Below are 16,789 nucleotides of genomic sequence, written 5' to 3' on the forward strand. Positions count from 1 at the left end.
TGCAGATGACTCAAATTCTTTGCATAAACAGAGGAGGGTAAGGATATGTACATACACATAGTGATAATTTGCACTGGAGAACAGCAGAAAAGATGATTAAACATTGAAGGCCTGTGAGGGTCCTATTTCTAAAAAAACAGCTGCACTTTTCAAGATTTCCATGTTCCAATGTCTTTTTAAAAATTTTTTTAAATGTTTTATTTATTTTTGATACAGAGAGAGACAGAGCATGAGAGGGGGAGGGGCAGAGAGAGAAGGAGACACAGAGAACCGGAAGCAGGCTCCAGGCTCTGAGCCAGCTGTCAGCACAGAGCCCAACGCGGGGCTTGAACCCACAAACGTGAGATCTGACCTGAGCTGAAGCCGGAGGCTTAACCGACTGAGCCACCCAGGCGCCCCTCCATGTTCCAATGTCTGATCAACTACAAACAATTCATGACTTAATTAAAAAAAAAAAAAAGAAAGATAAACTCTTGTCAAATTCTAAAACATCTTCATTTGGGTTTGTCCCATAAACAAATATTCCTTAATTTCCATGGGAAGTGAGTGAGAAGTGAATGGAAGGGGGAAAACCTCAGTCAGTTTTCAGTCCAACTGAATATAAAAAGCAGTGATTCTTCTTCCTGATACCCATAAACAAATACATATTCTAAGCAGCTTTTTTTCTTCACCTCGCCATCTTACAATCAGGTTGGTTTTCCAAGTCACATCCTCACTAAGTACTAGGAGAAACACGCTTTGTTCTATTGATGGCGTGTTCCAAAGAGGAGAATACAAAGAAGTAGGAGACACTACTGTTTCACTTTTACTAGTGATGCTCTTCATTCTGAGGACAAGAGAATCCGAGTCTTTCTCTTTATAATTTCAAAGAATCAAGCATAAATATCCATGCGAATCGTGCCAACGGGGCAGTATACGTCAAGTCCCTGTTCTCCACACCCTCCACTTACCCACCCACACACTTTGGGGCCCAGTACATTCTACAGATCAGGCAAGCAGAGTTGTAAATATTTCCATGCACAAAGCTTGCTTTTTCCAAAGACAGGCATGGCTTAGCATGCCATTTCTTTCTTTAGAACTTTTAGGAGCAATTATGACCTGAGGATATAAGGAAGGTAAAGCAGAGGTATGTGCCTATAACAAGCATTTCATTGAAACTAGCAGTGAAATGTGTGGGTTCATGGGATGGATAACCACAGACTATAGATTGATAACTTGTAGTGATAAGTATAAAAACTCACAAAGTAAGGCAATGCTATGCTGGTTACCTGCCCAGTTCAGGACTACAAGAACAAACAGGATCTTTTCCCACCCAAAGTGAATGGATATTACACAGGACAATACGAGGCAGCGGTAGGTACAAGCCCCACAGTCCGGGGTGCCAAGCATTTTTTCCAGTAGGTGCCTGCACTTCTGTAACATAAATGTAATTTGAGAAAGGGGCCGCTGCACTTTCCTTGTCTCTTTCTAACAAAGTAGTAATTGTTAACAATTGAAGAATCATCACTCCTCTCTTGGCAGCTGGCCAGCTCAGCGAGAGACAGTATCAATTTTCAGATGTTATCTTTCTTAGTGGTCCTCTTCTTAATCCATTTCAGAGAGAGTTCCTGGGTCGTCTTTAAGCAAAGGAACCCCCTTTGGGGATCTTAGAAGTGTCCTCCTACTTCCCCCTACCTGAAAGCCAGGTCATTTCCTCCCCCTCTTCCAACCAGGTTGTTCTGCTATGCTCGGGGTTTTGTGTCTGAATATAGAAACAGTTACTACATGAAATGAAAGAGGCCTCAGGATGGGAAAGCATGACATTTCAATGGCTGACCAGCAGGCGATTTTGCTAAGGCGAGGGACCCAACATCCTTCTTGTGTGGATGTGGCTAGATTAGGGTCAGCACCACACACACTGTAAAAACACCACCTGCACAACCCACTATCATAAAGTGAGTGCTGTGGCCAGTTGCTTAGAACTTGGGGATATAAACCTGATTGATGGAGGTGTTTTTTTTTTTTTCCAGGCTCCTTGCACTGCCTAGGAAAGACATTCTCTCTGTTGATGTTTGTTCTAAGAACGTACAAGTTGGGCATGGTATGGTTAAGTCAGCGTGGCTATGGAGCAGATGAGAACGAGGCTTGGCAGGAGGAAGCTGATTATACTCAGGGTCCTAGAGAGAAGGTCACTGCATGCCACACAGGGTCACAGGGGAAAACACGAGTGTGGTCAGGAGACAGAAGACATGAGTGAGGAGAAAGTCTAGGCCACAGCCTTACTTGGATTTTCCCTGGGAAACGCAAGGCAGAGCAGGACAAACAGCTTAAGACTGGCTAGTTTTAAAAATTCTGGGGGTGCCTGGGTGGTTCGGTCAGTTGAGTGTCTGACTTTCAGCTTAGGTCATGATCTCATGGTTCATGGTTTGAGCCCCGCACAGGGCTCTGTGCTGACAGCTCAGAGCCTGGAGCCTGCTTTGGATTCTGTGTCTCCCTCTCTCTCTGCTCCTCTCCCACTCACGCTCTCTCTTGCTCTTACTCTCAAAAATAAATAAACATTTATAAAAATTATGGTGGGCTATGGGCTACAGCAGTGGTCTCGAGCTGCCTGGTGCCCGGCCCTTGAGCGATCTGGGGCAAGGAAAACGTGGGCTTTCCATGCGAGAGTCAGATAAGGAGGCATTTGGGGATATAAACGGGATTGGCTAGCCTCTATTTGAAATACATCTTTGTGGGCAAGTTGTTATGATCCCTAGGAATTAGCTAGCCCTGAGAGGGGCGGTTTCTGTCTGACTCGGTAAGGCCCCAATGTCAAAGCATCAAGAATACAGAAAACATAGTTAACTGGCTCTGTGATGAAGAGATGCCAAACAGACAATACAGAATCTACGAAGACGTAAAATACTATGTATATTTAAATATGACCCTTGCCTGGGGCAGCACAGTGAGGGTTAGAAAGTCCGAGTCCCCGGCAGGCTTTAGTGCAGCTCCCCCATTCTTAGATAAGGACGGCTGATGCTTTCTGCCTTAGATAATGTGCTGTGCAAACATACTTCCGTCCTCTCATCTACTCCGCCGGCCTCCCGAACCCTGTGCATGAAGAGGCTCTAGGATGAGCTTGTGATAACATCCATCTGCAACTGCGGTTGAAGGGACCTCTGCCCGAGCAGTGACCCTGCCTCTAGTGCATTTGCGACAAAGAGAAAGCAAGCAGCCAGGTGATGGGCTATGGACCCTGGGGTTCTGCCTCCTCACTCTGTCAACCACCCATTTCTCCCATTCAGGGAGAGGCAGCCTGTTGCCATCTGCCACCTACCACCTGCCAGGCTGGTGGCTCTGCCTACGGAGCCTCCCAGTAGTCGCGCTGCCCCATGGCGGGCTGGTCTGCTGAGGCCCCACAACCCACTCTGTACTGAGGCCATGCACACTTGGCATGAGGTCTCACCGCCTTGGCTAATCACAAAGTACAGCGTCACCTTCCCTAGCTTATGTGCCGCTCAGGCTCAGCAGGGCTGTGTTTGCAGGAGATTTCAGTGTTGAGAGATGGGCTCTTTCCCAAGGCTTCTCTGCTGCTGATCCTATTTTGCCATGTAATGTTCCGGGTGGACTGTAAGGGATACTGATGAAATAGGTTCAAGGAAAGTGATATTACAAGTGCGGCGGGTCCAAGTCCCACAGCTCTGGAAGCCGATGGGACATCAGAACTCCTTGGCAGGCCATTGGTTTAGTTTGGAGCTTGATGTCACATTCATTCTTCTGGCTGCCAGTCTCCTCAAGGAAATATTGACCTTCCCGCTTCAGTTTTCTATATTTCATTAGTTGTTCATCACTGGATATCAGAATTAAAGGACCAGTAGCCAAGTATTACCGATAGAACTCTAGCTGTTTTCAGTTTTTCTGGTACATTTTGGTAGATGACCAAGCCATGGATTTGGTGTTCCCTTCTCTCTTCTCATTCCTTTTTGGAAAGAGTTTAGATGGGCTGGGGAAAGATATTTGAAGCTTTCTGATCCAATGTAAATGAATCCTGTGGTGGGTAAATAATTTTCCTCCCTCCTTTGCTCTCCTGGAGTATTTGGATGAATAATGCTTCTCAAATAAGCTTATAAGTATTCCCCCAGAGGTAAGCAGGGTATTAAGCTCAGAGAAGGTGTGCCATTGATGCTTTAGTGTGTAGGGTAGAGCAAAGAGGAAAGGAATCATCAAAACCTTGTGGTTTCAGAGACCTTTCTGGAAAGTTTTGAAGGCCACAGCTGGGAACAAAATACTCTGGGGCAGTACTGTTGAAGGGTGGGTACAGCCTCACAAGATCAAGTCAGGCCATCCATTCAATGTCAGGTTTCTACGGATGGGTGGTAGGCTGGGATTTACAGTTGGTTTTGTGGCCAATTATAGCATATGCTTATCTTAACTCAGACACACAGCATAGTTAATTACTCAACCTCACCAAAAGAACTATTTTTTAATTTTCTTTCATCCTGCCTCCCATTATTTGAAACTCCAGTTCACAAACTACACAACTCTAGTCTAAAAGCCTTCTTTAAAATAATAAATCTCTTTAAGAACATTCTCTTCAGAGGCTATTGCGATTTGAACTTCAAATATCATTCTCTCCAATGTATTCTGTTACACTTTAACACTATAATTGAGTGATAACTCAATTATAGCTTTAGTTTCTTTCCTTGATTGGCCTCAATGTCCCCACAGTTTTAAAGAAAAGCCTCTAGAACAGTGAGGAAATTTCTTACTGCCATAGCGCCACCTACTGGCAGGCTGTTACAGAAGCAAGGTAGGAGGAGCGTACCTTTGACCCACAGTTTGGACCTGAGCTCTGGTTTTATAAAATGCCAATTTCCTTGTCATTTTGAGAAACTATCACTTCTCTTGATAGTTATTAAGCCTCTTGCTGTGGCATAAAGTCAGCAAGTTATAATAAAAATATATGCTCTTATTCTTACTGTTACCTTAAATTGGCCCTGACTTCACCGACTTTGACTTTTATTTTCTCTGTCCTATAACTGTAGCAAGGGCTCCAGATTGTGTGGGCAAGGGTTTGGATCTGGCGAAAATAACCTGGGGGGCTTCCAAAGGTCCTGAAAAATGTAAAAAAAAAAAAATCCCTACTTAACACTTTCGTTGGGCTTGGTGAAAGGACAAGAGGTCAAATCTAAAACTAGGTTTTAGGATAGGACAACAACCGGATAGAAGACCAGCAAAGGACACCAAGCCTGGAAAACCGCCCAGCACCCGGCATTAGGTGGCAGGAGACAGAAGGAACCGAAGGAGGAAAGGGAAGGCTGAGAAATACATTGAGCATAAATAAACGAGCACACAGCTATGTGTGTTTCAAGAACAGAAATTTAAACAGAAAACAAAACAAAACTAGGTTTTAGGGGATCATCGTTTGCCCAAACGCTGATACTGCATTTCCTGACAAACACCAATCTGTGCCCTTGGCTTTCTAACACTGTAAGAGTGGGTTAAACCCAGATTCTTATCCGTCGGGCTCTGGGGAGACAAGAACGTTTTGGGAGGAACAAAGGATGTGAGTCGCTAGGGCAAGCATCTTAAGAGCTTTATTCATTTTCACTATCAACTTATTATATACTCCAGATCCATCCGGGATCTATAACAACTATATAACACTTGGTGAAAAGAAAACAAATCTAATACTAAAAGGAGGTCATTCTGCTGAGAATTGCCCAGCAAATAATTTGGCTTGAAAGTTACAGGGACTTCTAGGTCCTTAGAGTTTAAGCTCCATTGGGCTTATTTTCTATTAAAGTAAGTTCCTTCGTCTTGTACTACAGGGAGACAGGGAGGTGGGCAGGCAGAGTCACACTGGTGTGCTGCTCCGTCCCCATGCAAAGAAAGAGGATAAAGCTACAACGTGTTTTATCAAGGCTCCTTGTTATAAGTAACAAATATCAATATCGAGGACATTGTTTCTCACTTCTTGTAAATGAAATCCAGCATTGGTGTTCAAAGGGTGGTCAGAATCTTTCCATCAACTACAGACCATCAAGAGCTTTTTAAACAAAACAAAACAAACCAAACTGGGGCGGGGGGCAGGTAGAGGCTGGGCTCCAGGACTGAAAAGGCATAGGCAGAAGTAAGGGCGAAGATGAGGGCCGCTGGGACCGCTCAGACCCTACAAGAACGGTAGTTTACGCTATCGAGTCAGCGTGAGAGAAATGCCAGTTATCTAACCCGGTGCTCTCTGTATTTTAGTTCCCCATCACCACTTCAAAACTCCAGCACGCTATGGGTGTAACGAACAAAGGCCAATGGCTTTGGCTTTGAGCCAAAGGCCCTCACTCTAGCTTCTTTCTCAAATTTTCAAATTTGCTGACTCTACATCTTCCTTTCCATCGCAAGCTCAGAATATATAGCCTGAAGTAGGGAAGTCAAGGAAAAAGTAACTTTCACGGAGCATTCCAGGCTTTCTGCTGGCGGCTTTCGTGTCCACTACCTCACTGAACATTCACACTTAGAAGAATGTCGCCAGGTCACCATCGGTGGGGAAGGACTCTGAGTTGTTTTCAACAGTACCCTGGGATGAACCAGTGTCTCATTCAGGCCCCTGAGGAACCAAGTCACACAGCTTTAAGGCCTGGTTGGCTAGACCCACGGACGGGTCAAGGGGCCAGGAAACAGACTTTTGCTATATTCGCGGACTCAATAATACCATGTTGAGTTAACTGGACCAGACAGAGGCTATATACATTTCAAAGTCAGCTTAGCGATTCCCATAGAGACACAAACTTCCCATCTCTGAGAGCCATAGGACTGACTTATTAGGGGCTGTCCTCCCTTCTGTGCTTAAAGAAAAATGTTTCTAATAGCTACCAGTCTTCTCTTTTTTACAGGACACCCTTCTGAACCCCCAAAATAACACCTTTAAGTCTATGTGTCATATAGAAAAACATGTTTTGTAGCTGACACACTAAGGTGTCAGGTCGTTACTTACTAGCTGTATAAATAACGCTAACGGAGTTTGTTACTGTTACACTGCTAAGGCAAAATGTTTGTTGGGAAGTGTGGAAAATGCCTGAGACTCGCATACCAAGTTCCTCAGTATTTCTTTAACTGAGGATCGGGAACACCAGGAAAGTCACAGACTAGAAACAAATTCAAGGCACTTTAGATGTCCAGGGTCAATGGAGATAAAAGCAGTAAACACGGGCTACCTAAACAAGGCGAAAAAAATAATGCACTTGTCTTAAGGTAGAAGTGGGGGGAAAGGTAGATATTAGAATCCAGGGCGATACAGAACTTTTCTCGCTGCTCTGTGGTTTTACGCTGGTGCTGAATTCATTACAATGGTTATAACATCTCTAACACATGACTTCAACAGTCAATAAATATTATTCCATAATTGAGATGCTGAGAGAATGACCCACCTGGTCCCTCAAAATCTCCAACGTCCCCGGCCAGAGCACATGCAGAGAGTTCAGTTTTGTACTTAATACATTGGTCAGACCCGCAAATGCAGTGGACAGTTTTCCTGGATCTCCTAGGCTTTGTAAACCCTTCCGGCTGCAGCCGGATAGGGTCTACTCAGCTGTATATAGTGCACAGTTTCCCCGCCTGGCCACCCACTTCCCAGGCCATAACACTTCCAGGGGAAACTTTAGTTCCTTAAAAATAACTACCTTAGTCTAGTAATTCTTTTTTTGGGGGGGGGGGAGCCAAGCAGATACCTATCAACTATTTCTTGAATTCAGGTTCTGAACTATTAAGCAGAGAACAAGATCTCTATACTCTTATACTATTACCTGACACGGTGTGGTTATAGAGCCTTTCTCTGTGTATGGCTTCCTGTAATCCCAGGGTAAGCCTGAGGTACGTGTAACTGTCCCCGTGATGCAGTCTACCCAGGCTTCTCGGCAATCTTGCAATCCCGTCAAGGTGTATTAGGTCACACACACACCCTGTACACCTTGGCTCTAGACTCCCCAGTGGCTCCTTATTGCACTCAGGACCGAGTTCCCTACACGGCTCACAAACTCGCCCTGCTACCTCTGTGACCTCTCTCTTGTTGATCCCTGCCCGTGCCCCTGTCCCCAGCCCCAGCGACGCCCGAGGGCTCCCAGAACACAGTGCATTCTCACCCTGCTACCCCGCCATTCCCGACGGTGCCTGGATTGCTCCCGCTTCCTGGAACTCCCTCAGGCCCACACCTCCCCTCTCCCGGCAGACTTGTCAACATTCAACACTCCGCCTGGATGTTTCTTCCTCCAGAAAGCCCTCTCTAATCCCTTAAGAGCCTGGGCCAGTTTGCTCGGGTTCAAATACTGCCCCGCCATTTACTAGCTGCGAGATATTAGATACGTTTCATGATCTGTGCCTTTATTTCTTCAGCTGTAAATTAGGGAGCACAGTTCCTATTCTGTGCCTGTTTTGTGAACAAATGAGTTATTACACGTAAATAAAGCATTCAGAGCTGGCCTGACACAGCAGGTGTCCTACCAATGTCTATAGTTATTCTCTGCATCCCGAGTTCCTGATATTTACCATCCCCCCCGCCTGCTGCCCCCACAGTCCGCTCCTTGCCCACTCTCCTCTTTTCCTAAGTCTGTAAGTTCCCGATAGGAGGAACTGCCTGGTCCACCCTTTACGTCTCTCAGCTGACATTTCACTGTCTCCACAGTAGGTACTCAATAATTTAAGTACTTGTTGAATTGACTCCAAGTGATTTTCTTTTAATTTTTTGATGACTTACGAATTAGTATGCATAGAACCCTAATCCTGGACCAATGTGGCCTGACTTCAATGTGGCTGCCTACACCGAGAGGCTTTGAAAAGACCCCAGGAAGCACCTGGCAACAGATCAACCTTGGCATGACAGGGACTGTGATCAAAGGCCAGAGTTCCAGTGTGCTGAAAAGTTAGGGAGAGCCACTACCGGAGGGAATACTATATGAACAGTGAAACACCAGTCAAATACAGGCGTATTTGCTAAATGCTGCAGATCTGATAGCATTCTCCCAGACCAAGGAATGTCATCTGCCCCAAACTAGTACCACAGAACCATTCCATCCTAAAGTGCCCATTTGCCAGTGCTTCAAAAGCTGGGAGGCTTCTTTCTTCTTTGAACTGCAGGTTTCTTCGGAGGCGGAAGAGAGAGTACACCCAGCCCAGCACAACCTCCCTGTCCCGACCGCGGAAGGGCTGGTGTGCCCACTGACCTGCGGAGCTGGTGATGGGCACAAAGGCTGCAGAGTTAAGGCTGCTCTGGAGTCCATTCAGCTGCCCTTCTGTGAAGGCTCTGAAACACAAGCAGCTTGGTTAGATCAGCACGTAGGAAGAAGAGATCAAGTGCAGGACCCCCAGTGGCTTTCCTCTTGCCCTTGCTTCTCTCCCTTGCTTCTTTCAAGATTTTGTGCAAATGTCATCTTAGCAGAAAGGACTCCGGTGACCAACTATTCCTTCTTCTGAAAATAATACACATATGAAGATGTGTTGTCCATCTCTCTCCCTAGAATGTAGTTTCAAGAAAGCACAGGCTTTGACCACTGCTGTGTCTCTGGTGCCTAGAACAGTGCCTGGCACCTAATAAGTATTCAACAAATATTTCTTTACTGAATGAATAAACGAAGTTCCCAGTGTTGACTTGGATACATTATAAAAAAAGGCATTTTTTAAAAAGCAAGGTTCATGTAGATCAGTGGTTCTCAACTGAGGTAGAAAGGAGGGACAGATTTTGTCCCCACCCTCACCCTTCAACAAGGGACATTTGGCAATGTTGACACATTTGTGGTTGTCACAATGGTGAGGTCTACTGGCATTTGGTCAGTAGAGGCCAGGAATGGTGCTAAATATCTTCTAAAGTGCACTGGAAGGTGCCCTCACGAATCGTAGCCCAAGATGTCAATAGTGCTGAATGTGAGGGGCGCCTAGGTGGCTCAGTTGGTTATGCGTCCGACTCTTGATTTCGGCTCAGGTCATGATCTCATGCTTTGTGAGTTCAAGCCCCACATCGGGCTCCACACTGTCAGTGTGGGATTCTCTCTTTCTCTCTCTTTCTCTCAAAATAAATAAACTTATAAAAAAAATCTTGCACTGAACTCGAGAAACTGTTTTGTAGAGGCAGCCCCCTCATGCCAACTTTGAGAGGAGACAGGGCAGAGCACATTGGATGCTTTGGGCACAGGTTCCCCAGCCACGTGTCTTAGAAACTCTATGACTAGCCTGATACCCTACGGACCATGCCGGATCTCCCTATTCAGGCTCTTACAGCTCTGTAATTCTTTCACTGCATTTACCAAAATTATAATTACGGGACTGTGTAACTGATTGCTTAATATCTCTCTGTCATCCTTGCTAAAAAGTAAGCTTCATAAAGGCAGAAATTGTACCAGCTCGTTCACTGTTGTGTCCATAGCTGCTAATATTGTACTTTGCACACATTTGCTATCTAATAAATATTTTTAAAAATAATCTGATCTATTGTCCCATAAATACAAATTACTTGTTGGATCCATCTACCTTGATTTTAGTTGGCATGTAAAAATTTTACCTTGAGAGATCAAAATTTTCATATGCTCAGTTCTTTATTTCTTGAGCAGCAATCAATCCAACCTTTAGAACCCTTCTCCTAGTACTATTTTTGCATTGATTCATCCACACAAAAGATACTTATTAAAAGTCATCCATGCTTGGTACTAGTGAGGAGGTAGGCATTAGGCAAATACATAAGGTACAAACTATGTGATAAATGCTACGGAGAAAAAGCACAAAGCGTTTTAAGAGAATTAGACAAGGGAACTTCACTGAGTGACGAGGGTGGTCAAGTATGGTCTTTCTGAAACTGTCGTATCTCAGCAAAGTCATGGAGTTATGAGAGGCAGGTACTGGCCAAGGGAAGGGAGCAGGAAAGAGCTTTTCATGGAGAAGAAATAAAACACATATAATGATCCTGAGACAGAAAGGGGTTTAGAATGTCCTAGGAGCCTTTAAAGACCAGCAAGATGGAAGGATGGTCAAGCAGTGCTGGGTTCACCAAATGGCCTTTATGGGAGCCACTTGGGGTCACTTGTTAATCATACAGCCCTCCAGCCCTTCCCTGGAGATTCTGACTCAGTGGGTCTGGGATAAAGGGTGAGAACCTAGGCTTTTTATAGTTCCCAGGTATCCAGGGAATTTGTATCAGCAGAAAAGTGAAGAAGACGTTGACTAGTGGGTACAGGGGAAAGTGATGCGAAGGGTACTTGGAGACTCTGGCAGACGCTTAGGTGCCCAGGGGGTCCCCACACCCCCTGATGGAGAGCACACCCCAGAAGTGATGCAAGGGTCACTCTGTCTTGGATGCTTCCCCTCCAGCAAGCTGTGTTCTGGCCCCACCTTCTTCTTTTCACTTTCACTGGAGGACAAGGTAGCCATGGAGATAAAAAGGAGAATGGAGGCGGGAATTCTCCTTTGTCCCACAAGCCTTGGCCTTGAAAAGCTATGCTTTATTTCAGCCCTTTATAGACCCGAAGAACTATCCAAAGCATCTGTAGCTAATATGAACTCTTCAAGGTCCAAGTGCAAAAGGAAAAGTTCTAGAGCCCAGGATGGGCTCTTTCCTCTACAGAAGTTAAAAACCCTTCGGGCTGTTTGCCTGTGTCAGCAGGCAGCTGCATCACGAACAGCCACGAGTCTCTGTATCACAGAGGAGCGGCTGAGGGTTAGCAGTGAAACGGAAGCAGGTGGGCGGAATACTAGAGTCAGTAGGAGAGACAAAAGCAGCGAACAGGGAGCTACCCGAGGGAAGAGCAGAGCCCCTGGTGTTTAGAACTAGTGACTTCTGGTTCCTCAAACTCCTTCTCCTCCCCTCTCCAAAATTCTTTTTTTCTTTCCCCCTTCTCTGGAATTCTTATCTCACCCTTCACCTCCACGGGCTTTCTCCTGTTCCTCTCCCAACATGTCCTGGCCCTCTGTCCATCCCCTCTGTCCCCAATTCCAGCCACTCTTCCACTCTCCTTTCTCCATCAACTCCCATCACAGGCCTTGGGAGTCACTGCTCACTCAGACTTTGAACACTCAAAAGCGAGAACTTTTGAATCGTAGCTTCCTAGGGCCTGCGTGTGAATTTGCACTTGTTGATCTGCTTCTGCAATAATTCTTTGCTGCTTTCCTGGAAGTACCTGTGTTTTAGGAACTCCTTATATAGGAAGATATGTATTTCCTTGCTTGTCTGAGTTACTGTGCTTTAACATCATGTTACTACGACCTACCTTATAGGGTTGTTGAGGATTAAACATATGGTGACTGTAAAGCACATCTTAGCACAGCATCTAGTATTATATCAATGGCTAAACAAACATAAACTTTATTAGTATTAGTATTTTCACTTAGAAATGCTAACTGTCTTTGCATTCACCATAAGCTTATCTACATACAGAAATATTAAGTCGGGTGACATGGTGACTCAGATCGAATATGGAATATGAGTGCTAGATAGAAGAATGACCACAACATATTCAGAATGTGGAAGTTAATGGCAATTTGCTATTAAAGTCAAAAGGTAGTTAACTGGCAGCCTACAAGACAGAAATCTCACAGTCACAACTACTCTTTTTTTTTTTAAATGTTTTATTTATTTTTGAGAGAGAGAGACACAGCACGAGCAGGGGAGGGTCAGAGAGAGAGGGAGACAGAATCTGAAGACAGGCTCCAGGCTCCGAGCTGTCAGCACAGAGCCCGACACGGGGCTTGGGCCCATGAACCATGAGATCATGACCTGAGCCGAAGTTGGACACTTAACTGAGCCACCCAGGAGCCCCTCACAACTACTCTTAAACTCCCTTAGGAAGAGACGTTGCATTTGAGATTGACAAACTACCTCTCAATAAATCCAATGGACCTGTTTTTCAGCATCAGAATGACCCGCTGTTTCTTCGCCTATGCACCAAATGAAGCGGTTGGCTTGTCACAGAACACACGTCTTTAAGCCTAAGAATTACACACAGCACAGTGGGAGGTCTGTCCTATACAAGAGGCTCGGGAAATGAGACTGACGAGAGGAGTGCCGCGTCCCCCTGCTCTCCCAAGGGGAGCATCAAATGGAGTCGGCCCCCACTGAGGTTGTTCCCTCTTTCTCTCTGAAGAGCTGAATGTGCAAAGCTAAATGTGTGTTTGGTGCAGTGCCGTTACCTGATGTTTTCAGATCACAGAACAGAAGGAATATGAAGATGTAGTTAAAAGATGAACTCAGAAAAGCAACTTAGAAAAGTATCCAAAGTTTTGCAGTGAGGAATACTGTAAAGATGGGATGGGTAGAGGCGCCTGGGTAGCTCAGGAGAGCATGAGATACAGCCCAGGGCCGAGAGTTTGAGGCTTCCTACAGTCTCAGCTGTGGCGATGGGCTTAGTTCAGACCCCGTTCCACAGGATGAACTGTCTAATTATCAAAAGCTGCCGGAGGGCAGGCTTCCTGATGAACTGAGCCACTTTAAACCTGCAGTGAGATACGTGGCCTCGCGTAGGAGCATGCACGGTAGCAACGAAGAATTCTAATTAGAAGAATTCAATTAATAATGACATGCTTTTTTCAACTAAGGCAGTATCTTTCCTTGGGATGTGTTCATAGGTAATACCTGAAGAGTTTCCTTAAGTGTTAAATGTATACTTTCTAAACCAGAATTCAATTCACTTCCACTCCACTCCTGCCTACTTCTTTGATCTCTTGCATTTTCCTGAAGTCCAAGAAAAGACCTGCCATGGGCATTGTTCCTACTCTGAGTAAGTAAGAACAGCCTTTCTGGGCCTTTCAAAGAAATTGTTTGGTAAATAATATCTCTATGACCCGAAATATTGCCTACACTTATCACTGAAAGATGTCTTCTAGTACTGGTTTCTATTGGAGGAACGTATGCGGATCGAACAGCTGGCTAGGAATTCCACTGGCATACGGCCAGCCTATACACCAGGCACGGAGGGTAATAGTAAGCCAAATCCCTACTATCCGTTTTGCTGGTAAGGCTTCGTACGTGCTTTTTTGTGGACCTTTATTTCCTTTATTTGTGGTTTCTTCTGTTCTTTTTTCCCCCCATTATTTTGATCAGTGGAAACTTTTCTGAAAGTGATATCCTTTCTTTAAGATCTGTTTTGTTCATTACTTCACAAGATTGACTGTGGTTTGGTGCTCTATTGTTTCTCTTCGGGTTCTTTTCAAGGCTTTCCACATCTCTAACACAGAGGTACTAGTTTTCTGTTCCAATGGTTTAAGTGAAAGTTTCTCTTGGATTCATGCCACCACATCGGGGATGACCTTTACATAGAAGGAAGGAGCCACAGAAGAAAAGTGCTCAGGATTTCACAGCAAGAGGGGAGCTCGAAATGCTGACCTTTGCCAGGGCTGTGGCAGACAGGCGTAATGGCATCTGTGAAGGTCCTGAAAAGAAACCCCAAGCCTGCTCATTTTTATAAAATTCTGGTGACAAACAACTTCTTTCAGTTCCCAAACAAGAGAAGAAATCTCAAGGCATGAGTTAGGCTAAAGGGACAGATACTACGACTCTGCTTGGCAAATGTTGACTCACAGATGAAACATCTCACAATGTTCCTTACAACCTACATGCACGCCAGGTGTATATGTGCTTCTTCCTTTTATCCGTCAGTCCAGGAATCACGTATGCATCTCACAAACAGAAGCTAATATGCTAATCCTTAGCAAATAACAATTAGAACATTATTCATTTGGATGCAGTTCTAAGACCAATTCAAGAAGCCTGTGCGAAGTCAACTTTTGTGCAGTGTTGGTGCATAAAGCTCCATTTTACAAACACACTACACAGTGTCTAACCCACAATCCACTATATTTGCTGTTATATTCCTTTTTCTTCTTAGTATTATCTATGTGGAAGTCTTTCCTCTTTTTTAAATGTACTGTATTAGTCTTTCCAGATGGGACCCCCTCTACTGTTCGTTGTCACTTTCATTCATTCCCTCACCAAGTACTTAATAAGCCTCTACCATGTGCCAGACGCTGCTCCCGGCACTGTTCTCGCATGTTCTCCCACGTGCCGGGCTGGTCCAGGGATTTCTGTATTTTTATTATTTGATTTTGCTCTTGATTAATTTACTCTGTTGTTCCTTTTATAGTTTTTCAAGTGAAATAATTTGCTCCCTTATTTTCAATCCCTCTTGTCTTTTTAATAAATTTCAAGTTCCAGGTTTACTTCTGAGTGCAGTTCTGGCTATCACTCAAATGTGGTATGTAGCGTTTTCCATAGCCATCCAGTTCCAAGGGTTTTATGATTTTCGTTATCATTACCAAACACCTAGGTATTATGTACTGTATTTTTAAAAAATTTCTAAACACATGAGTCTTTTTAAAAAAATTACCTTTTGTGTTTTTTTTTCTAATTAAAGTGTCTTTACTATTAAAGAGTGTAAACTGATACAGACTTTTTGAAATGTGTGGAGCCTTCATTAGTGACAGTGTATGCTGACTTTTTGTAAACATATCCTTGAAGAGAATGTATATTTTCCCTTCTGGATGCAAGAGCCTATGCATAGCTATTAATGTTTCTCAGACTATGACTTGTGGCTCGTAAGGGGGCTGCAAAATCAATTTAGGGGACTCAATTAGCATTTTTAAAATAATAGGAAATAGTATTTTGTGAAGCTTTTAGTTCATATACATAACATAGATATTTTTACTAGGTTGTGAATAAAATGTAGTTTTTAAAAATTATAAGTGGTGGTCAGAAAAGATAAAAAGCCATTTATCAAAGCAAATTGTTATTTGGCATTTCAAATATTCCAAATCCTCAGAAATTTGTCAGGGATACCTATCAGTTAATAGAAACAGATTTAACTAAATCACCCACGATGACTGATAATTTTCCAACATTTCCTTATACTGTTGTCAGCATTTGATTTCTAGATTTTGAATTTATTATGTTAACTGCATACTAGTGCTTTTCTTTATCCCAATTAATGCTTTTTGTTTAATTCTCTTTTATCTGTTGCTAGACTCGTGCTCCCGATTAGTACTGCATGGGTTACGTTCTTCTCATCCTTCGCACTGTGAGCTTTTACCATAGGTATCTCTCTTTTAAGCAGGCTATAACTGAACATTTTGAAAAACACAATTTCTGGGTGTCTGGGTGGCTCACTTGGTTAAGTGTCTGACTCAGTCTCAGCTCAGGTCTTGATCTCACAGTCGTGAGTTCTAGCCCCACTTTGGGCTCCACAGTGGGCAGGACACCTACTTAAAAAAAATGCAATTTCAGAATTTATCTTTTAATAGAAGAGTATAATCCTATTAACATTACTGTGATTACTCATATAATTGGATTTATTTCTACTATCTTAGGTTTTATTTTCTCCTTACCATTCTGTTCCCTTTGCCTTTTTTTTTCTTTTCCTGCCTTCCACTGGACTCAAAGTTTCTACATTCTCTTCTATTTTCTCCTGTTGGTTTGAAAGCTACAGGGTATATATCAATTTTTTAGCTATTTTTTTCTAAGCGCAAAATGTAGTTATTTTTTTCTACCTTTTCCCTTCAATATTTCTGTCTTACCCTTGGACTTGACACAGACCTGCTACCTTTTCACCATCTACTGAATCCTCTTGGCCCTCAGGCCTTTGTTGTCCCAAATGTGTTTTATATTTTAAAAAGACAAATAATTATGTTTATAGTCATTAGCACTTATTATCATTTAATAAAAGTCTGGTCCCTCACTGCTTCATGTTATCCAACACTTCTGTGTTCATTTTTATCTTATCCAGTCTTCGCTAGTTCTTTCAGTGAAGGTCATAGGTAGTATACTCTTAGATTTTGAATATCTCTATTTTTATTTTGGCTTTTCTCTTGA

The 16,789-nt window shown here is 43.7% G+C and overlaps 1 protein-coding gene across 1 annotated transcript in view; it reads right to left on the reverse strand.

Annotated features, from left to right (window-relative positions):
- TTLL5 (tubulin tyrosine ligase like 5) overlaps positions 1 to 16,789 on the reverse strand; it is a 274,511-nt gene that overhangs the window by 43,665 nt on the left and 214,057 nt on the right. Inside the window, exon 32 of the mRNA XM_029952174.1 lies at positions 9,171 to 9,250. Within this exon, the coding sequence (XP_029808034.1) occupies positions 9,171 to 9,250 (80 nt within the window). The remainder of the gene's footprint in view (positions 1 to 9,170; positions 9,251 to 16,789) is intronic.

The sequence above is a fragment of the Suricata suricatta genome, chromosome 9 (assembly GCF_006229205.1).
Source record: "Suricata suricatta isolate VVHF042 chromosome 9, meerkat_22Aug2017_6uvM2_HiC, whole genome shotgun sequence".
NCBI classification, from domain to species: domain Eukaryota; kingdom Metazoa; phylum Chordata; class Mammalia; order Carnivora; family Herpestidae; genus Suricata; species Suricata suricatta.